At 46.7% G+C, this 22,200-nt stretch overlaps 3 protein-coding genes and 1 non-coding gene across 5 annotated transcripts in view; 3 read left to right on the top strand and 1 right to left on the bottom strand.

Moving 5' to 3' along the window:
• The first annotated feature begins 1,838 nt into the window (after positions 1-1,838).
• LOC130376272 (uncharacterized) lies at positions 1,839-3,938 on the top strand. Its single transcript, XM_056583496.1, has 3 exons — positions 1,839-2,972; positions 3,068-3,281; positions 3,378-3,938. The coding sequence occupies exons 2-3, from the start codon at positions 3,113-3,115 to the stop codon at positions 3,854-3,856; spliced, it is 648 nt and encodes a 215-aa protein (XP_056439471.1). The 5' UTR covers positions 1,839-2,972; positions 3,068-3,112; the 3' UTR covers positions 3,857-3,938.
• Positions 3,939-6,957: 3,019 nt separating this feature from the next.
• Positions 6,958-8,405, top strand: LOC130376283 (uncharacterized). Its single transcript, XM_056583504.1, has 4 exons — positions 6,958-7,077; positions 7,166-7,267; positions 7,394-7,485; positions 7,614-8,405. Exons 1-4 carry the CDS (start codon positions 7,058-7,060, stop codon positions 8,195-8,197), a joined length of 798 nt encoding a protein of 265 aa, XP_056439479.1. The 5' UTR covers positions 6,958-7,057; the 3' UTR covers positions 8,198-8,405.
• Positions 8,406-8,748: 343 nt separating this feature from the next.
• On the top strand, positions 8,749-8,831 carry trnay-aua (transfer RNA tyrosine (anticodon AUA)). The gene has a single exon. It is a non-coding gene; the product is annotated as a tRNA-Tyr (tRNA).
• An 8,670-nt stretch (positions 8,832-17,501) lies between these two features.
• Positions 17,502-22,200, bottom strand: part of LOC130376227 (growth factor receptor-bound protein 2) — a 57,376-nt gene continuing 52,677 nt past the window's right edge. For both annotated transcript variants that reach the window (XM_056583459.1, XM_056583451.1), the window contains exons 4-6: positions 20,476-20,598; positions 20,148-20,316; positions 17,502-19,974 (exon numbers count right to left, since the gene is read on the bottom strand). In XM_056583459.1, the coding sequence (XP_056439434.1) occupies positions 19,789-19,974; positions 20,148-20,316; positions 20,476-20,598 (478 nt within the window). In that variant the 3' untranslated portion in view covers positions 17,502-19,788. The remainder of the gene's footprint in view (positions 19,975-20,147; positions 20,317-20,475; positions 20,599-22,200) is intronic.

The following is a 22,200-nucleotide window of genomic DNA, read 5'->3' as shown; positions in this document are numbered from 1 at the left end:
GCAGAGGAGCTTGTTCACTGATACATCAGTGCTCTAAATCCAGGTAAAGAGAATATGGAGACTCACCAATATCCTCTCTTAACTCCTCTCTGAAGTGCGGTGCCAGAACAGATGTTATAACGGCGGTACACTTTGTCCTGGGCATCTTGAATGCGCCCATCATCAGACAATCATCCACGGCGTTTATGGAGGTGTGACAGGCGACGTAGGTTGCAACCCTAAGTTCACGTCGTTTTTGGTCATCTTTGATTGTTGCTCCTGCACCAGATCCCGTTGGGACAGCAAAGGATTTGACACTGGGCTGACAGCGGGCCTTGTGTTTTTTCGTGGCACCATGTTCTCTCAAGTCGTTGAGGTGGGCTCTTAATTCAACGTTACAATACCTGCAACGAGCTTTGCTGTCATATGCTGGGGCAGGCGCGATCCACGATTTTAATTCAGGGTCGGTCTTCCATTCCTTTCTATAAAGTTTTTTATATTTCCCCCACTTCGGCATGATGCTTATTTCGCTAACAGAGTTGAGAGAGAGCGGGCTTTTGCCTCAGACTTCTGCGTCGGCGCACAACGGTTTGTTGATGTGACATCACGACGTGAACTATATTGAAGTATAGGCCTACTGAGTTTTGTATTTGTACTGTTTTTAAACCATAAAATAACAGTTTGGTGTGCTGTTTTCACATTATTAAAAAACCGCCAGATATTGGCAAAAGCAGCCCAAAATGTATATACCCGCCCAGTGCATTTTTTCCCCGCGAGATGAAATCAAAAGTAGCCCATATGGTGGGAACCCGCCCAATCTGGCAACACTGCGATGCGGTCCTCTACTTAATATGTCCGCATGGAAACTCGTTCGGTACGCCTCCGCACCGAACCGAGCACCCCGTACCGAAACGGTTCAATACAAATACATGTATACCGTTACACCCCTAATATAGAGTATCTCTATTTATTTATTTACTCTTATCTTTTTCAGTACTTATTATTCAATGTTTGCATTATTGTTTATTATTTACTGTTTATTGTCTGTCTTGTCTTGTCTTGTCTTGTCTTGTCTTGTCTTGTCTTGCCTTGCCTTGCCTTGCCTTGCCTTGCCTACAGCAGCCTAATGTCTGCCTCTCGTCCTATAGAGATGCCAAAGGAGGGAAAGCCAGATTCATACTGGGCCGGTGTCATGGTCCAGTTTGCCCAGGGGAAACACAAGTTTTCTACAGGCCAGAGACCTGGGGGCAGACGTTGGAGGGCAGTGATAGAAAGGATTAAGAATTGTCCCCTGACCCCTATATTTGGCCTAGCTGTCAGAAGATTTGACATTTTTGGGAAAAAGATCCCCTGCAAATGTGGCTACCATGATGTAAGTAATGTCATTGAATCCTTAAAAATATGATGTGAGACAAACATGCTGACAAATGCTTCCTCTACAGCTGTTCCCCATGGCTGGTTCTTCGTTGTATGTGATTGATTCTCCAACTGACTTGTTTTGATGCAGAGTATTGTTTGATTTAGAGGATAAGATGATTTAGAGAGTAAATACAAAATGCAGATCCACAGGCAGTGCAGGCCAACAGCAGTAGAGCAGCAGATACACCAGACGCAGCAAAGGCTAGTGCAGAAGATACACCAAAGGCCAGTGCAGCAGATACACCAGATGCACCAAAGGCTAGTGCAGCAGATACACCAGACGCACCAAAGGCCAGTGCAGCAGCTGGAAGTCTGGAAAGTTCAGCCAGTACCTTTATGACATGCTCCCTTTGTGCTCAGGAAGTGCTCTCTGACCACTTTACGCAGCACCTGTCAGACTTCCATGTCCAGGAGCAGTGTCAGCACTGCGGTACAAAGGCTGAGGGTGCTGTCAGATTATCAGAGCACCTCGAGAAGTGTCATGTTTTATCTCCACCAGACCTCCCAAACATTTCTCCTCCAGCCATCCCTCTACTACCCCAGCCCAGGAGATGACACCGACTCCAGTCCTCTGTCCCAGAGATGCTCAAGCTCCAGTCTGCCTCACAGCCCAGGAGACGACATCAAACATCTGTCTCCAAGATGCTCCTGCACCTGTCCCTTCCAGAGTATCTGAGATGGCATCAGCAACTCAGAGTGGCACACCACTTCTTCCTGCCCCTGCCTCTGCTCCTCCTCCAGCAGCACCAGCACCAGCACCGGGGTTCCCAGTCCCTTTGCGCTCTCAAGAGGTTAGCCGGGCTAGGTTTTTATCAAAGCCATTCCTCCGGGTCATCAAGCCAGGTGACCGGGAGTGGATTGCCCAAATCATCTATGAAGCGAGTGGGCAGCCGAGACAGGAGATCAGCCAGAATTGGCACCAACCCCCAAGTCCAATCAGATCTGTGGCACCTCCAAACCCAGATTACTATTTTAGGCAGAGGATGTTCCTGTGGGCACCAATGCGCATGTGGAGCATCCCTCTGAAATGCCCTCAGTGCAAAAGAAAACTGCACCACTCTGGTATTTACACCAAGGTCAGAGAGGTCATTGATGTGGATTCAAGGTACTACTAAATAGGGGGAGTTTACCCAAGGTGCAGCCAGTGCAAACCATCGCAAACTTTCTGTCCTTGGAGTAGAGACATTTTAAAGCAGCTCGACCCCTCTAACCGCAACAAATTCCCTGCTGTGTTAACAACACATTTGGCACTGGACCGAAAATGCGAGACACTTTTGCGTCCCAGAACAGCAGGGAATAGCTCCAGTTACCTGCAGCAGGCCGTTCAAGAGGCACACAGTGAGGAGTGGGCTAGGAGATCCTGTGACTATTTCACAGATTGTGAATTTCATAGGAGATCCTGCCTGAAACAGTCCAAGGCTGTTTATCTCAAGCCACCATCCTTCTGTCCCGTGCCCCTGGCCCAGTGGTTTGAGACAGTGCATGCCAACGATGTGTTCAGTCACCTTGATGAGCTCAAAGGTGTCATTACTTCAACGTTTGGCAAAATTCTGAAGCTTGATTCCACTAAGAAGGTAAATGTAAACCTACATAAGCTTGAGCTCATTTATTCTTTGAGGGTTGGATAACAATACATGTGCTAATGATGTATGCTTTTGTTTTGATATAGGTCATCAAAAAACTGGCGGGGGGAATTGAGGGCACCGCAACATGGATGACCAATGTGGGGAACGAGTATGGTCAAGTCCTCAACTCTGTCCTCACAACCGGCGAGGGGGCTGGGCTTGATGACCTGTGCCAAGGTATCGTCCAACAGTACAGGGATGCTGGTGAGCCACAGCCAGACGCCATCTATGTGGATAGAGACTGTTGCAGTGACAGAGGTGAGTTACCTGTAATTTGTGTTGATGTTTTTTGCCAAATTAAGGCAGTTGGTGACAGTCTGTCTAAAAAATGTATTGATGATCTTGTGAACACAGGAGTGGGCCCAGTTCTCAAGGGGTTTCGGCCATGGACATCCACTGTGCGGTTGGATGTGTTCCACTTTATGAGGCGATTCACAAGAAGTCTCACCACGGAACACCATCCACTGTATGGTACCTTCTGTTCTAAATTGTCGAGCTGCATTTTTGAGTGGGACATGCAGGACGTCTGTCATCTGAAAGAGGCCAAGCGGACAAGGCTGAGGAAGAAACATCAGGGCCATCAGCCAACAGATGCCCAGGTGTTGGCGAGCATCAGCTCTAAAGAGCTAGCCGAGCACTGCCGCAGGAAAACCCGGGGAGTGGAGGAGACCCGTGCCCTCATCAAAAGTCTTCTAGACTCAATGTGGCAGCTTGTGGACGGCACCGGGCTGCACCTCATCAACCACGACCACATGTCTCGAGTGTGGGAGGTACAGCACTTTGCCTGCATCCAGGATCCACCAGGAGTGCAGCTTTATACCAACATTTGGTAAGGGCTGGAGAAAGGAGACAAAACGTTGGATGTCCTAAGATGCGGCAGAGGGTCCTCCTCTCTGGAAAGCTTCCATAAGCACCAGTGTGCTTTCATTCCAGGCATGTTAAAACCTCACTATTGAATGTTGACATAATATTGCAAGTTGTTGTAATCAGTGATCCTGTTTTTGATCTCATCAGGGTGGAGATGCAATGCATTGCACACTCAAGATGTACATGCTTGAGGGTGTGTCAAGGTGGAATTTGAACCGGTCAGCACAAGCACTTGGTATGACTGAGACATCCTGGACAAAGATATATGACATACGCTTGATTTACAACATGAATGCGCTCAGCCACAAAGTCTTGGGAAAACCTCTTCTTCCAGAGTTTATCCCCCCTGGGAAACCTACCGGTAAGAAAAGTCTGCTGTTGATGATGATCAAACCTATACTGTGACATGGTAGGCAATTATTACACAATCATTTTTCACTTGGTGAATACTTATTGCAGGAGAGCGTATTGCTGTGTATCTTCTCGCACAGTCCAACAGAGGAGATCTTCTGAGACAGCAGGTTGGTGATGATGATGATTGATGATGAGGATAATGATGGCATCCTGCCAGATATCTTCGATGAAGACCTCGAGGATGAATGTCCTGATTTGACCATACCACAGGCTCATGACCTCACATTGCAGGTAATATTATGTCAACAGTATATCAGACATCAAAATAATATTGGAGAACTTATAAGCAGTTCATTTTTAATGAAAAACAGACACAAAAAACCTTTAAAAGATAAATGTATTATTTTATTAATCACCTCAGGAAATTGGAAGCGGTGGCCCCAGGCCCAGGTCGGATCCCCGGTCCCCATTTGAGGAGAGTTATGCCTCTGCAAGACCCGTCCACTCCCCAATTGAGGAGAGAGATGCCTCTTCAAGTCCCGTCCACTCCCCAATTGATGAGAGAGATGCCACTGCAAGTCCTGTCCACTCCCCAATCGATGTCCTCGCCTCATTTGAAGAGAGTGGGCTCGTTACTCCAGCTCCGGTAAAGTGGATAATGTTTCACCGTTAGAAATGTGGGCTTTTTTATATTATCAGATGTTTAATATCAGCTTTATTGGTTCAATTATTGTAACAGGACACTAGGTGTGATGCAAACGAGGTCCGAACATGATGTGAAATAATTGTGCCAGGGTTCGTCCCCTCCGGTAATGGAGCCTGGTTATATGTTGGCAGATGTGTCCAGATGTAGCCTATGACATGCTTGTGCCAAGTTTAATTATTAACAATAATAAAACAGTCCGGCAAAACATACCACACACACACACACACACACACACACACACACACACACACACACACACACACACACACACACACACACACACACACACACACACACACACACACACACACACACACACACATATTATAATAATTTCCTCCACTCGGTCTGTCTGTACACACATAGCCTAGCTCGACATTAACCTGTTTTATATTTAATGTTCGCAGATGACTAAGACAGGGAAGTCAGACAGCTACTGGAGGGACCTCTGCATAAAATATGCCCAGGGCCAATACCGCTTCTCGACTGGCAAACGGCCAGGGGCCAAGAAATGGAAAAAGGCCTTGGAGAGTATCGATGCTTGCCCCCTGCAGAGCCATAGTGCTAGTAAGGATCTGTTCGGGAGAAGCCTTCAGTGCTCCTGTGGGTTCCAAAAGGTATGTGAAATTATTTTCCCCTGTGGGTTCCAGAAGTTAAGTGAGTTATTTACTAATTGATTGTTTACAGGTTTGCTTGTTTTTTCCCCTGGTGGGCTTCAGTGATTTTGCAGTAATGCCTGATGTATTTTAACAACTGGAGAAAAACTAGTAGTGTAGGATTCTTAGGTGTATGTAGCATGGCCCCTCTTTGTGTACCCCCCCCCCCAGCCAGCAGATCTGTCATCAGGAGCTGGGTCCAGTGAGGCAGGAGTAGTTGAGACGGAGGCAGGGCGAGTCCGAGTCGGCTCAGAGGCAGGAAGAGGAGACACGGATGCAGGGGGAGCCCGGTCCCACACAGAGGCAGAGGCAGGGAGAGGAGACAAGGAGGCAGGGAGAAGAGACACGGAGACAAGGAGAGGAGTCACGGATGCAGGGGGAGCCCGGTCCCACACAGAGGCAGAGGCAGGGAGAGGAGACGAGGAGGCAGGGAGAAGAGGTGAAGAGGAAGTGCAGTGCTACGGGTGCAACCAGCTTGTGGAGGCAGCACATTTTTCAGAGCACCTGACTGACCACCATACACAGGAGACGTGTGACACCTGTGGGGCCAAGGTGCAGGGTACTGTTGGTCTTTTGAACCATATTCAACAGGTTCACTATGCAGGATTCGTTATGCCATCAATGCAAAAGCCAACAGTACTAACACCGAAGCCAACGCCATCACCACCGAAGCCCACACTAGAGATCTCAGAGCAACACTGATTGACCAGAGCAGGGCCGGCGATCGGCATAGGCGAGCTAGGCGACCGCCTACTCCGGCCCTGGACCAGAGTATTACATCCCCTCCTCCTCTTTTTCTCAGGCACCCCCCCCTATTCAGAGGACATGCATTTCTGTTGCGCGAAGATTGTGCTATTCATGTAAGAGATGGATGTGTGTATGTATGTCCTTTCTTCATCTTTGTGTTTTTACTGGTTACAGGCGAGCGCATAGCAGTGGAGTATTTATTGGCCCAGACCAACAGAGGTGACCTGCTGGCTCCAAATCAGGTCCCTGAGGTCCCCTCGCAGGTACTTGAGGAGGAGGATGAGCCAGATGACACCATCAGCATTACTGACATTCTGTGCCAGTCAGCTGCGATAGGGGCTGGTGATCCTCCAGGTGCTGTGGTGGGTGACGCTGAACCCGGACCCCTCGTCACAGAGGTCAATAACACTTTCTGTAACGCCTTACTCAAAAACACAATATTTAACTGAAGTAAATGTGGTTACATTTTAATAAGATAAATGAATGTAAAATCAGCATTGCTCACATATTAGAAACAAGAGTGTACATTTATTTGCTTGGTTTTTCTTTTTCTCACTTATCAATTTTCAGACCAGCCAATTTGACTCAAGGAGGATGCGGTTGATAGCCTGGCAGGCTACCTAGTTGGCTTGAATCGCACCATCACTGCCTTGTCATTGAAGGAGGAGGTGGACATAGTCCAGCTATATACAGCTCTCCATGTCATGGACAAGAAGCATTCGAGGTACAAAATAGTAATTATTTTGTACACCAGAATTAAACATACATTCCATGGAATGAATGAAGAATATGGATGTCTCTTCACCGTTTAGCTACACCCAGAAGGCTAGGAAGAAAGGAAAGGCATCAGGAGGACCGTGGAGAGCACCGAGGAGGCCAAGTGGCTCTGCTCCTGGACAGATGGCGGCAGAGAGGTGCTTGACCACAATTTGCTATCATTTTGGTTCAATACAAATCATTGATTAAGAGACAGCACACACACAACTACTTTATTGCAATCCCTATTGACCCTATTGACGACTTTACATCCTTGTTCACAGTCCAGATCATATCATAATGTGGGAGTCATGTATAGTCCCACAGACTGTACATGACTCACGGCCAAGCAGCCCAGGATCCCGAACACCACAGGGTCAGTGAGTGTGTCTGCCTCAGACTCCCTTTTGGAGTTCCAGGAGCCTGAGAACCTTGAGGGTGAGGCAAAAGTCCGCCAGCGACACAGTTCCAGGACACCTATACCATGTGCCATTCCACACACAGGTGGGGGAGCTATTACCAAGCATGATGCTGCTTCCTCTGGAAACAGCTGTATGGAGAGCTGGTCCTCTACCTACCAGCCACCCCCAACAAACTACCAGAGCTGGACTTCTTTTCTTCAGGCACCCCCGGAACACTCCCAGGAGTACTCCTCTGCCCATCAGCTACCCCCAGCTCACACTCAAGGCTGGTCCACTTACCAGGCACCCCTTGCACACTCCCATGTTTGGTCTTCCACCCAACCACCACCCTCAGCGTCCAACCAGGGCTGGTCTGCCACCCAACCACCACCCTCAGCATCCTCCCAGGGCTGGTCATCCACCTCCTACTGTCCTGACCAACCTATGCTCCCTCACCAAGCACACCCAGAGGCACTAGGTCACCTTAATCGCCAGCGTGAATGGCGATTACACAAGGCAGCCCTTGAGAACCAGGAGCGAATGAGGAAAGGTGAGCCCCCAAAGAAGCGACCGGCTAAAGAGAGCTACCACTATGAGTGTAAGCTGTGTTCAACCCAAATCCAAGCAAACTGGACACTCTCAGTTACGTGGAAAATGGTACTGCCCTGCATCCGGACAGATGCTTGAGGAGTGGAGAAGCTCCTTGTAATTACCCCAATAGACATTATTTTTTATTGTAATATTTTTTATTTCTTATCAGAGAATATGTTAACGTTCACTGTTGAAAAATAAGTATATTTGCTGTTGCAAAAAATAATAATAATTAGTTGCCATTGCAACTATTTGCAAAAAAACAAAAACAGAATAGTTGCTTATGCAACTATTTGCAAAAATAAAAACAACAACAAAAATAACAACTCTTGTGGTGTAATAGTAACACGTCCATCCTTGGGGTGGGAGACTCCAGGTGCAAATCCTGGTAAGAGTGTGCAACTTGTTGAAACGAATACATCATTTAAAACGTATTAATAACAAACAAAACAGGGCAATTTCAAGATATTCTATGTTAATGGCTTGCAGGTCAAACCAATAAATCACTTATTAAGTATGTTTATTCTTCAAAAAGCATTATTTTGCATATTAAAAGCTAAGAATTTCACCTGTTGTCAATCATTTTCTCCTCTTTTTCTTTTCTCTTCTTCCCTCTTTCCCCCCTTCAAGCTGGCCTCTATGCCCGTGCTTTGGCCGAGTGGTGGACGAAGGCGATGGACTATAAATCCATTGGGATCTTCCCGCGCAGGTTCGAATCCTGCCGACAACGAATTACATTTTTGAATTTAAATTAATTATTTGAGTGGTTGTAAGCTGTGACATCGATATGTATGTACCCACTACGTCGCTATAATATAATCACGGGCCACTTGGTGAACATTATCACAACAATTTCAACATTGAAAGATGAGACCTGAACCAAACTAGTAATAGAATGCTTACATCTTCGACCATCACTCCAGCAGCTTAATGCTGTTCGAATTAAGGTTAACTGGCTGTGTAAACGTTGTGGTTTACCTGATTATCGATTGATAACAACGTTTTATTGCACGTTTTTCCCTCACAGTGGTGCACCGCCCACTTGTCACCACACTGAGGCAGCAAAGCCCCGCACCGCACACTCGTCACCACACGGGGGCAGCACCACGCTACACCGCCTACTGGTCCCCACACGAGGTCAGCACCGTGATAAACCACCTACTTGTCAGACACATGGGGGCAGCAAAGCGCTGCAGGTCGTCAACACAGTGGACACGTGTGTTGGGCACCGCGCCAAGCGTGTTTGACATCACACGGTGGCAGAAAATGACATTCATTTAGCTACCAAAAGCGTCAGCTCAATGCATATAATTGACTGCCACCGTGTAATGAAGAACACGTGTTCTTCATTACATACTACACACTAGCTGTGTTCGAAATCGTTCCCTATCACGGATATAGTGCCAGGGATGCAAACACATGTATGACAAAAAAAGAGAGAGCTACCCGAAGTCTGAAAAAATATGACGGCATGATATCCTATTATCATGAGAAGGCCTATGCTATATGCCTAGAAAGATAAAAAATATATTAGTTACTCAGTTAAAGTGACTTTTTAAACTAAGTTAATTTATTTTCACAAACACACACCTCTGCATTGGATATGTGATCACAGGTACAGGTACTGGCAGTGTAGGCCTGGCACTCTCCCTGATCTTATCTGCTGCTTAGGGGGTTTCTGGAAGAGGGTTTCGGAGAAGCTGTGCAATACTTTGTGTACTTATTGTTGTTGTCACTTTCCTCCGATTAATGTCTGCCTTACAGTGTGCATACAGGGCATGTACAACCCTGCTGGCATAATTAATTTCTTTAATGCAGAGTGTGCATTTAGCACATCCTTTTTTCTAATTTTTTTTGAAAAAGTCAGACAGTGGAAAGTTATGCTTCACTGTATTCACCTTAATCGTGCCTTCTAATATTAGCCATGATGACCACTTCCAACTGCACTTGCACCCTGCGTCCTGCTGTACAATAAGTGCATCCTTCTCCGATATTTCCCCCCACTATCCTCGGGCCGGGTCAGGCCGGGCTTTTGATCGAGCGTTTTTATTTTTATTTGTATCATTGGTTTATTGGCCTAATCTGAGGAGAAATCTATGCCATAAACAGAAATATAATAGGCCTTTATTACACAGGTCTTCTCAATGCCGTGGAACGCTCCGTTCACTTTGGAAGCTAGTCCGGTGACTTGTTAACCCCAGTGTCTTCCGTTGCTAAGTGACGTCACCATCTTTGCGGACAATTTATTATTGCTCTGCTGATCAACACTACGAATAATAATAATAATACATTTAATTTAGAGGCGCCTTTCAAGGCACCCAAAGTCACCTTACAGAGCATAAAGTCATCATAAATCTTTTAAAAACAAGACATTGTGAAAAAATGATGAATGAATGCTGGTAACGAATAAATTGTAAAAAGGCGCACCATGTGAAGTTATTTTTTTATCTTTGGCAAGTAGCCGTGTAATAAGCGGGATCATGTATAGAACGTCGCCGGTCATTATCGAAAATAAGCCCCTTCAGGGCGAAGCAAGACGCCTCTGCTGCGCGTCGGTGTACTGTTCGCCCTATCGGGTCTTATTTTCCCGATAATGACCGGCGTTCTATACATTATCCCTTACATATATATTTAGCTGAGTAAGCCTAGTAACAAATGTGTGCAAAGTTACATATATGTTAAAATAATTGTCGAGTTGAATCGGGCTAGGGCTCCTAATTACAGTTAATGTGTCGGGTCGGGCCGGGCTCGGACAGAACGTGCACGGGCTCGGGGTCGGGCTGGATTTTCTGAGCCCGATCCAAGCTCTACCGTGCGCATGCGCATCCAATATTTTGACGCAACGGCAAGGGCTGTGATTGGTCCCAAAACAAAATCATTTCCGGAATCACTTTTCTTTACCTCGAAGGCACGGGGGTCAGTCAATCAGAGCACCGATCGACGCACCGATCGACCCCCCCCCCCCCCCCCCCCCAAAAGAAAAACTCTTCGGATCTGCACGAACCACACAGGTCCCCAAAATGTATGATAAAAAAGCGACTCGCGCCAAAAAGCGCGCCGTTTGCATGTCTGAGTGCACTAAATAGGGTGCTCGCCATTTTGTAGTGGTGTTCGAATTCTCAGTGGTTAATTTCATATATAGTGCAGTTAAATTCCCAAAATGTGAGTGGACATACGATGTTCCCTACACGCTACTCCCGTATACCACAATGCAATGCGGTCGTGTTTTTCCGGAGGAGAAAAAGCTGAATAACCGCGAAAACTAGCTTTCGTTTAGGAATGTCCACAATTTATTTGGGATTTAACATAGAAAATGTAACATTCAAAATTAATAAAAAAAAAATTGATCAAGGAAATGAAACATTTTACATCAATACAACCTCCAGCTTACCTCGTGAGTGCCGTTTGTTTCAAGCAAGCCCCCAGGAACAGTGCACACTTCTGCAATCCACCAGTGCTCCGCGGCCAAGCCTGGTATTGCAGCTGTTTAAGCGGGCTGTGGACGGGTCCCTTGATTCATGGGGCCTGCCCGTAATCCCTACACCTCATTGTTCCGACGTCTCAATGGTCCGAAATATTTTTCATTAGATCGACATGCAACTATGCCGACGGTTCAATGTTACGAAAACGGAACCCATTGTTCCGAAGGTCCGTTTGTCCGAATTTTCAAAAAGGAGGCGCATAAGGCCGACGGTTCAATATGCCGAATAGGCCTACATATTAAGAGTTTTATACCTCGCTCGCGCTCTTGCTCTCTCTCGCTCTCTCTTGCTCTCTCTCGCTCTCTCTTGCTCTCTCGCTCTCTCTCATTCTCTCCAAAATACAACCTAGGCCTACATATCACGTTCACGATGAATATTGGAGAGCTAAGTGACAACGCTTCACTTCGACACAGTGTTTCAGCGGAGGTCTAATTCTCAACACACACACACACACACACACACACACACACACACACACACACACACACACACACACACACACACACTTGACTAAGTACACGGTATGAGGTAGGCCTATAAGTTTGACTAAATCAATAACAGCGAAATTATTTAGACTAAAAGCCCACTGCAAACACAGTAAACAACACATATAGGGCCACACATAGCTAGCTACTAAAGATAACATTTTTATTTGTTTTTCACTCACCGTTTGACTTCTTTGCGGGAAAAGTGGCTATAATTCCTTGTATAACGTGCGCTTCATAAATTCACCTCTTGTGACCGTTCAAGCCTACAGCAACAGTCTGGCTTGGTGAAGTGCACTGCTGGAACTTAGCCTACATCGTCTTTTATTTTTGGTTTCATAATAACGCATGTGGAATTGCGCCTTGGCCTATTCGGCATATTGAACCGTCGGCCTAATGCGCCTCCTTTTTGAAAAGTCGGACGAACGGACCTTCGGACCAATGGGTTCCGTTTTTGGAACATTCAACCGTCGGCATAGTGGCATGTCGATCTAATGGGAAATATTTCGGACCATTAGCCGCGTTTACATGGCAGATCTATGCGGCATAGATTTCTATGCGGCATAGATCTGTTCCTAAAATGTGTTCCGAATGTACTGTTTACATGGCAGTAACAAAAGTGTCCGTTATGTCTCTCGCGCACACCTGACACGTCTCTGGAACGGCGGTGACATGATGGATGTCTTATCACTATCGGGGATTTTAAATTTGATTTTAATGAAAGCACAGCAGGAGAGAGCTTTTCTCTGCCTGCTCTTTCAATTAAAGGGGACTTATTATACCACCAGGTGTGAGTGTGATTAGCCTTACAAGCCGTTTCGAAAATCTGCCTAATATGACATCACTAGTGGGTGTGTCCCACCTAGATCTGTGCTGGATAGATCTATCGACCAGCCTACCCAGTGGACTGAAGTAAACCATTGCTCATCTATCCAGCGCAGAGCTAGGTGGACACACGCCCTAGTGATGTCATATTAGTGCCGATTTTCGAAACGGCTTGTAAGGCTAATCACACTCACCCTGGTGGTATAATAAGTCCTCTTTAAGAAGGAGGAGGACAGCGCAGCAACGTCAATTTCTCGTCAGAACTTTATATTTACCCTAAGCTCCGCCGCAAACAAGAGGATGTATGCGAGGTCCGCAGCCAAGACTGGTGGAGAGAGTGGTACGAGTCCCGCAGCAAGTCGCAGACGAATTTGCGAATCGTACACGATTTTGAGGAGTCGGCGACGAGACGAGGTCTTGTAATGTGACATGCTTGCGATCTGCGATGTTTTCGTCTGCGACGTTCGAAAACCCCACGACGAAATGTTTGGCATGTCAGAATTTTTTGGGGAATCGCATGACGTATACATTGTTGACATAAGCCGCGTTTACATGGCACATCTGATCCGCATAGATTTCTATGCGGCATAGATCTGTTCCTAAAATGTGTTCCGAATGTACTGTATACATGGCAGTAACAAAAGTGTCCGTTATGTCTCTCGCGCACACCTGACACATCTCTGGACCGGCGGCGACATAATGGATGTCTTATCACTATCGGGGATTTTAAATTTGATTTTAATGAAAGCACAGCAGGAGAGAGCTTTTCTCTGCCTGCTCCTTCAATTAAGAAGGAGTAGGACAGCGCAGCAACGTCAATTTCTCGTCAGATCTTTATATTTACCCTAAGCTCCGCCGCAAACAAGAGGAATTTGGATGCGAGTCCGCAGCCAAGACTGGTGGGAGAGAGTGGTCTTACGGGAATTTAGTGACCAGGAATCCTCGAAGGTCCAATTGCGCACTACTGCAGATGCCATCTCTCTAAGTTAAGAAGTATTTTAACGTTCAGCCTGCAAAAGTACTAGTAGTAGCCTACTCATTTACAGTTATTTCGGACGCGCGCGGACACGTCATTAATAAACACCCATGTCCCGTCGCTAAGCAACCGGACACGCTTACCGGACTACTTTTACGGAGTGATAACAAAGACGTGAATCAGGCAATAAATCCACTTCCTTGACAGCGGTGAAGTTCGGTGTGATTAAAAGTACAGACGGAGCTCAGTGGACCAATGGCGAACTACTGCGGCTGCTCTAAATTAAACCCCAATCTATACGGAATAAGTGTATACATGGCGATTAAAACGGACTACACCACCACTTCTATTCGGCATAGAATCTATGCCGAACAGATAATTGTATTCCGAATGAGGCGTAGGCCTATACATGATCATTTTCTGTTCCGCATAGAAATCTATGCGGAACAGATGTGTCCATGTAAACGCGGATAGATAGATAGATAGATAGATAGATAGATAGATCCTTTAATAACATGACATGAGGGAACCACGCCCCCAGTTGCGTGAGGGAAGCCCGCGAACAGCTGGAGCTCACGCGCAGTGTTTACCAACTGCCTTCACTGCACTACGCTGATTAGGAGTAACAACCGCAAAAATTAATTCGATCAAGAAGATCTGGCTGTGTTGCCAGGCTACGTTGTTGCTGCGTCTACTTTTTATAGTTCATGTCACGCGCAACGCAACTACTGTGAGGAATTGCCGCATTGAGCAGATATAAACAAACGTGCAAACGTGAATGATACAAAGTAGAGAGCATCGCACCGTCGAATCTTGTTGTGTGGCCAGTCTTACTACGAGACAAGCCCCGATTTCCTGGCTCTGAGATCGTATAGTAATAATAATAATAATAAATAAAATGTAGGCCTATATAGCGCTTAATATGGTACTCTAATCGAACGATAAGACGCTTAAAGTGTGACATGTTAAATCGTGGAGGAATGTCTGAGAATCTTGTAGTGTGGCCAGTTTTACGACGAGACAAGCCCCGATTTCCTGACTCTGCGATCGTATAGTGTGACATGGTAAATCGTGGAGGAATGTCTGAGAATCGTGTAGTCTGAACCGGCCATAAGTTAAGAAGTATTTTAACGTTCAGCCTGCAAAAGTACTAGTAGTAGCCTACTAATTTACAGTTATCTCGGACGCACGCGGACACCTCATTAATAAACACCCATGTCCCGTCGCTTAGCAACCGGACACGCTTACCGGACTACTTTTACGGAGTGATAACAAAGACGTGAATCAGGCAATAAATCCACTTTCCTTGACAGCGGTGAAGTTCGGTGTGCTTAAAAGTATCGACGGAGCTCAGTGAACTACTGCGGCTGCTCTAAGTTAAACCCCAATCTATGCGGAATAAGTGTATACATGGCGATTTAAAACGGACTGCACCACCTATTCTATTCGGCATAGAATCTATGCCGAACAGATAATTGTATTCCGAATGAGGCGTATACTTAAGCAATAGATCACGCCAGGCTGTGGTATGTGCTCATTATACCACTGTTAAGGGGCGTTGTCCGGCCCCGACGCGCAGCGGAGGGCCGGCGACCCCCTTCACAGTGGTATAATGAGCACATGCCACTGACTGAACTGATCTCTTGCTTTTATACAACGGTTACTATTATGGCGAAACGAAAGTCATAGACACACTACATTTAAAAAGAAACCAAGAAAGTCAAAATAGCCGTTTAATTAAAGAATACAAAAAAGTAGTCCCTCCTGGCTGCCGCTATGCATCGACGGTCGCTATGCAACACACTTTAGCGTCCCTCCGAGAGAAGGCTCCGATAGAGCGGTTCGCCGGCAATTTATCCTATGGAGCAGTTCACTCGCCGTGTGCCTAAGCTTTCGTTAGTCTCTCCATCGCCTTGCTCACTCCCGGAGTAACAACATTTACACGCTCTCCATCATCCAACATATGTTTTACTTTGTAACTGTTTATACTTCCAGGCGCGGAGTGATATGCAAACTTTCACAAAATGATCGGGCGTCATAGCAGTTATGTATACGCTCATTATACAACAGTTGGGAACCAATCAGATCGCTGGATTTAGGTCCCCCGTTGTATAAATGACCATGCGGCATAGATGTGTCCATGTAAACGCGGCTATTGAGACGTCGGAACAATGAGGCGTCGGAATTACGGCATGGCACTCGATTCATAGAGCCCAGAAGTAGATATCTCCGTTCACTCCAATACAAGTGGGGAACAGGAATGTGTCTCCGCAAAAAATGACTGGATATCAATCAAAGGCTCATAATTATCTTTATGCCATGTACTAAAAAAATGTAATTTTTCTCTTTTCGAAACGCCACTTCAAACGTTTTATTAGCCGTTTTCATATGTATGTATATATGTATGTATGTATATATGTATATATATATGTATATATATATATATATAACATAGCAGATATTATACTACTCTATTTTCTCTATTTTCGCGAATGGTCTGACTTTTGACTCTAGAGTGGCGAAGTCACGCCCCTTCCGGTAGAGCTCATGGGACCTATGAGATCGAAAAATATGAATGGGTGTCAATGGAGAGAAAATAATTATTTTCTGGTCCCATTCTTTATATGCCCTGGATTACACATATGTTGTTTGTGGATTTAAATGATAATTTTTCATGCAAAGAAAACTAAAAATTTTCATGAAGAAGTTTGATAATCTTAGGTTTTATGTGAGGCCGCTTTGTGAACTACAGCTCTTCGCTGCTCTCGACGCATAGGATATACGTCACCACACCCGCACTTGGAACTCGGCACAGAGATGGCGATCTCTCTGCTCCACTTCACCACTTTTTTTCAAGGCAAGGATAAAAGCATAGAAAGAGGTGAAAACCACTATAAGTCGGGGCATGTGGAGAGTTTTTGTTATGTGCCATCTCTATGTGCCATCTCTTTTCCGAGTTCCAAGTGCGGGTGTGGTGACGTATATCATATGCGTCGAGAGCAGCGGAGAGCTGTAGTTCACAAAGCGGCCTCACATAAAACCTAAAATTATCAAACTTCTTCACGCAATTTTTTAGTTTTCTTTGCATGAAAAATCATAATTTAAATCCACAAACATATGTGTAATCCAGGGCATATAAAGACTGGGACCAGAAAATAATTATTTTCTCTCCATTGACACCCATTCATATTTTTCGATCTCATAGGTCCCATGAGCTCTACCGGAAGGGGCGGAACTTCGCCACTCTATACAGCCGCCTCGATTTCCGGTGGTATTGCTCCGTTTCTCCCGTAGCACTCCGGATTCGTAAGCTCAGAGGCAACGGACCCATTGACGGACGAAATACCTTCGGGACCAGACGAAATTGTCCATATCCGTATTTACCGTAGGGTGTGAATGGGCCTTAGCATCCTCCCTGTTGATGACGGAGGTCACCGCAAGCCCATGACCGCAAGACGTGCACAACAAAATGTGACCTGCGACGAGTGTTTTAAATTTATTAATATAAATTTTACTTTAACCCTTTAACCCCCCCTCCTCCCTCCCCCCCACAGTCCTTTCATAACCACTGCCACTTTGATTTTCATTTGCAATGTTAATTATTTAAATCAAGGTTCTGAACATAATTTTTACTTCGCCAACATATCCAAAAAACCTCTTGCATTAACAAACTAAACCCTTACTGTAAGTCCACACCAGGAGCGACCAAAGCGTCAAGTTTCGCTGCGAATATTTCTTTTCTGCTTTGGTTGCTCAAGTCGCTCATGACGTACAATTCAATTATGCAGACGCGTTTAAAGGAGCCGTAGGCTTTTAGTACAGCTAGTAGCGCCACCACAGGTGTGCAGTTCAACAGGTAGTGGAACTATCTGACGAGAGAACGGTCGATACAATCAGAGGCCACAGCCACTGGAGCTTTTTTTTTTTAATAATTGCATTTTATTAATGAAAAACAAAAAACAAAAAAAATGCAAATAAAAAAGCAGGAAATAAAACAATATCATTAGGTAAAAGAAGGCGACAGACACTTAAATAAAGAATGTTTCATGTGGGTAAAGGTCAGGAGAGGTCGGGGTCTAGGGCGGGGGGGGGGTCGATCATACATCTTGAATTATTCTGTACATAGTTTGTCGCCCTGGTCGCGTTGGGGGGTAGGTCAGAGGTCAGAAACACTGACCGACCAGAGAGAAAAAGGCACTCAGAGAGAACGACAACGTAAAAGCACAAAAACACAAACACACACGGACCGGACGTGAGACCAGAACGCTCAACAGAGAAAGTGCTGCACACACGCCGACAGACAGACACGTTCTTATCTTTTTTCCCATTATTTTTCTTTTACATTATTCACGTCGCCTCACACAACTTTGTTAAATTCATTTTGAAGCATAAAAGACAATCTCTTTTGTTATCATTTGAGTTGCGGGGGCGTGTGGGCGTGGCTTCACAGGTGACCCCCCCCCATGCCGTCTCTGTTGCCCTCGGCGACCACAGGAAGAGGATGAACGAGTACACGCGCATGTGCATGGCGTTGGCATGACGACTGCCTCTAGAGGTTCTCTCTCCCTCTGGAATATTGACATAGATTTTAACACGGGGAGAGGGGGCATGCCGAGGGAGGGGGGGGCTTGCCAGGGGAGGGGGGGCATGCCAAGACATGGCTGACCCCCTTGATGTTTACAGACTCGTTAGGCTACATTCACCGCCCAGGGAGTCGACCAACCCGCCTTGATGCACAGTGGTGGGGGCACACTCAGAGCTCTAGAAGAGTGCGGTGACACGAGCTCTGACTTGCTGGGAACTTAAGAGCCTCGTTAGGGGCCTCTTTAAGAGCCTAATTTAGGGACTTGATTAGAGCCTCTTTAGGGGCCTTGTTAAGGACCCACGAGAAGGCTCCTTAGAGGCCCTTATTCAAGCCTCGTTAAGAGGCCCCGGTTCGAGCCTAGTTAAGAGCCTCGTTAGAGGCCCTGGTTCAAGCCCTCTCAGTGGATAGAGGAGCTCTTTCAGGCTCTTATCCGATCACATCATGGACAGGAAGGAGGAGGAGAGCTTTATTCATCGTTTAACAACATGGTTCAGACGCTCGTGTTCAGCAGACAAGCTTTAATGAGCCGGGGGGGGGTAAGGATAACAATAACACACTGACGTCTCAGTATTCCTAGCGCTACAAGGGGGTCTTTCTCAGGAATAAACATGAAATCAAACATAATTTACAAATTAAAAAGAAAAAGTTGTGATGAGAGGTAAAACGGACAAACACATACAAATATATAATATATATTCTTAAAAAATGGATTCTCTCTATACTTGATTTATTTATACAGCCTGAAGCTGGTACAACACTGAGGAGCACGGTGCCGCGCACAAGATGGCCGCCGAGCACAAGATGGCCGCTGAGAACAAGATGGACGCTCGGTCTCCACCTTCAGCCTTTTTTTGTTGTGCCATCTAATCTTTTTTTTCTTTTTACATTTTTACTGTAATTTCATTTTCTTCTTTAAAACGTAGTTAGGTTGATGCGTTGAGTCGTCGTCGTGGGCGACCGGAGGAGGGGCATGCGGCGAGGCACGGCAAGAAAATATAAAGCAGAGGGATGTGGGAGGGGCATGTGAACGGGGAGGGGCCTGGAGCTGGAGGGGCGGAGTCAGGACATCCAATCATTCCTCTTCAGTCGGCAGCGCGGAGCTTTTCCTGTTTTGGTTGTGGCCGCTCCCCCCCCCCCACCAGACCAATGGCGTTGGAGCTGCGACAGGATGTCCTCAGCAGTCTGAGAGGTACCCCTCTCTCCCCCCTCTCTCTGCTCCCAGGCCAGGGGTCTTCTCTGATCAGGGGGGGCGGGGGTCAGTTCTGGAGGGACTATGATGGTGGTGGTGGTGTCGATGGCGGCGTCGGTGGAGGAGGCGGAGGCAGAGCCGGCCTCTACATGTTCCTGTTGACGGGCGTGACGTAGTTGCGGGGGAACATGCCGGTCTGGCCATGGCAGCCGCCCTTCCACCAGTTGGGGTCCGAGTTGTCGAGGACCTGGATGTACTCGCCGCGCCGGAACCCGAGCTCGCCTTCCTCCTGGGGGTCGAAGTCGAACAGCGCCTGCACGTACGTGGGATGCTGCGCCGTGGCAACGGGGGGGAGGGGAGGATCGAGAGGGATGGACCAAAGAGGGGAGAACATTAGAACCTATGAGTGCAAATTAAAACCAAAAAGCTCTGAGTGTATGTGTTTCTGTTTGTGTGCATGTGCGTGCCCGTGTGTGTGCGTCTCTGTGTGTGCGTCTCTCTGACCTGGGCCACCTGCTCGATGTCGCGCAGGAAGATCTGCTGGTTGCGGGACACCGAGGTGGTGCGGTGGTAGTCCACCAGCTCGTTCAGGCTGTTGAACTTCACCACCCACAGGAAGTACTTCCCCGCGCCGTCACGGAGCACCTTGAAGTGCTGCACGTCGTTACCGAACCTGAGGGGGAGGGAGAGCACTACCATCAGAGAGTGAGAGAGCGAGAGAGAGAGAGCGCCGCCATCAGGGGAGAGAGAGACAGACAGCCATTTCAAGGGAGAGGGTTGTGTCAGAGGGTGGTGGGGGTCAGAGGGTGGTGTTGGTAGTGGCTCCACGTACTTGACAGAGAGGGAGAAGTCTCCCGGTGCGCTCTCGCTCTCCCGAATCAGGAAGGCTCCGTCGTGCCGCTGCTTGTTCAGCATCTCCTCGGCCTTTGCCCGCGGGATCTTACCGAAGAACCACCTGGAGGGGGCGACAGAGCCACAGGGTGAGGGGGAGACACACACACACACACACACACACACACACACACACAGCAGGGTGAGGGGGAGACAGAGAGACAGGGTGAGGGGGAGACAGAGAGAGGGGGAGACACACACACACACACACACACCACAGGGTGAGGGGGTGACAGACAAACACACACACACAACACAGGGTGAGGGGGCGAGGGGGAGGGGGAGACACAGGGGTGTAAACAGTCACTAAAATGATTGAATACATAAAGGCCGGAAAAGGTCGCTCCCTCCCCGAAAATAAGGAACTCTGAGGATTTTCCTCCTTATGAAAGGCAGAAAGATGCCTGCCCTGTCTTTATCTCTGTCTCTACTGGGTTTATGTTTCTGTTGATGATTGTTGGAGTGTTGCATGATATCAGGGCTGCAACAACGAATCGATAAAATCAATAAAAATCTATTACTAAAATCGTTGGCAACGAATTTTGTCATCGATTCGTTGAGTCGCGCGGTTAATACGTCACTCGTAGGCGCGACACTGTTTACAGCCAGCCGCCGACAGGTTGGTTCATGGTTCATGCACGCCCACCTATAATGCTTTTTCGACTTTTATGACCTATAAACGTTGTTATAATTGATTGATAGCCATGTTTAACCATACTAAAGTGTCAAATAATGACGTTTCAGGCACAGTCTTAAATTGGTTCAGGTCCTACCTACTAAAATAGGAACTACTTTGTTGGCGACTTTGTATCAGAATCAACCAACGTGACATGTGGAGTCCCACAAGGTTCGATCTTAGGACCATCTTTATTCAACATCTACATGCTCCCACTCAGGCAAATCATGCAAAATAACAATATTGAACATCATTGCTATGCTGATGACACACAAATCTATCTATCGCTATCACCAAATGACTATCGGCCCATAGATCTGCTGTGCCAGTGCATTGAGCAAGTGAAAGACTTAAGCCCAGTTCAGACCAAAGATTCACCTTGCAACGGCTTGCAACAAGATGGTTTTAGAACGTCGCAGGGGCGGTGTGAACGGGTCGTTGCAAGGAGTTGCAAGGAGTCGCCAGAGATTGAACATGTCAAATCGCAAGGTCCAGTTTTAGGACGCAGCGAATTAACTATTTCTCTTCAGCCAATCACAGCACAGAACAACTTGTACGTCACGGCCTTACTCCGTCCCGGTACCGTACTTTCCACTCCAGCATAAAGGAGTGAATAGCAACGTCTGTTGCTATTCGATTAAACAATTAAATACAATACAAATATAAAGTAAAAACAAGTGTTATCTAGCGATCCTTTATCTGTATTATGTTATTTCGTCTTTTGGAAACATGAGCCGAATGTTTTTTGCAACCTGCCCGGCAACAGACGATCGCGTCGTCTGTTGCCAGACAGGTTGTCAAGATGTAAACAACTGATGACGTAGGCCGGTACAATTTTCGCGTGACACCGGCAGACAGACGCGCGTGCATGTGTGTGTATTGTGCACGTAAGGGAGTGTGCAAGGGTCTATATGAATGTGTGTCTGGAGATGAAGTGCATGTTAGTGTGCGGAGTCGCTTCATGCATGATCGGGTGCATGTGAGCGTGTA

This window comes from Gadus chalcogrammus, chromosome 2 (genome assembly GCF_026213295.1).
Source record: "Gadus chalcogrammus isolate NIFS_2021 chromosome 2, NIFS_Gcha_1.0, whole genome shotgun sequence".
Classification (NCBI taxonomy): Eukaryota; Metazoa; Chordata; class Actinopteri; order Gadiformes; family Gadidae; genus Gadus; species Gadus chalcogrammus.
Note: the sequence above shows the minus strand (reverse complement) of the source record. Positions and strands in the feature narration are given on the sequence as shown.

Bases quoted from the DNA above. Each gene is read 5' to 3' on its own strand.
- LOC130376272 (XM_056583496.1), top strand. From the start codon at position 3,113: ATGACCAATGTGGGGAACGAGTATGGTCAAGTCCTCAACTCTGTCCTC. The intron at 3,282-3,377 runs GTGAGTTACCTG...TTGTGAACACAG, and splicing joins AGACTGTTGCAGTGACAGAG to GAGTGGGCCCAGTTCTCAAG.
- LOC130376283 (XM_056583504.1), top strand. From the start codon at position 7,058: ATGGACAAGAAGCATTCGAG. The intron at 7,268-7,393 runs GTGCTTGACCAC...CCTTGTTCACAG, and splicing joins GGACAGATGGCGGCAGAGAG to TCCAGATCATATCATAATGT. The intron at 7,486-7,613 runs GTCAGTGAGTGT...TTCCACACACAG, and splicing joins AGGATCCCGAACACCACAGG to GTGGGGGAGCTATTACCAAG.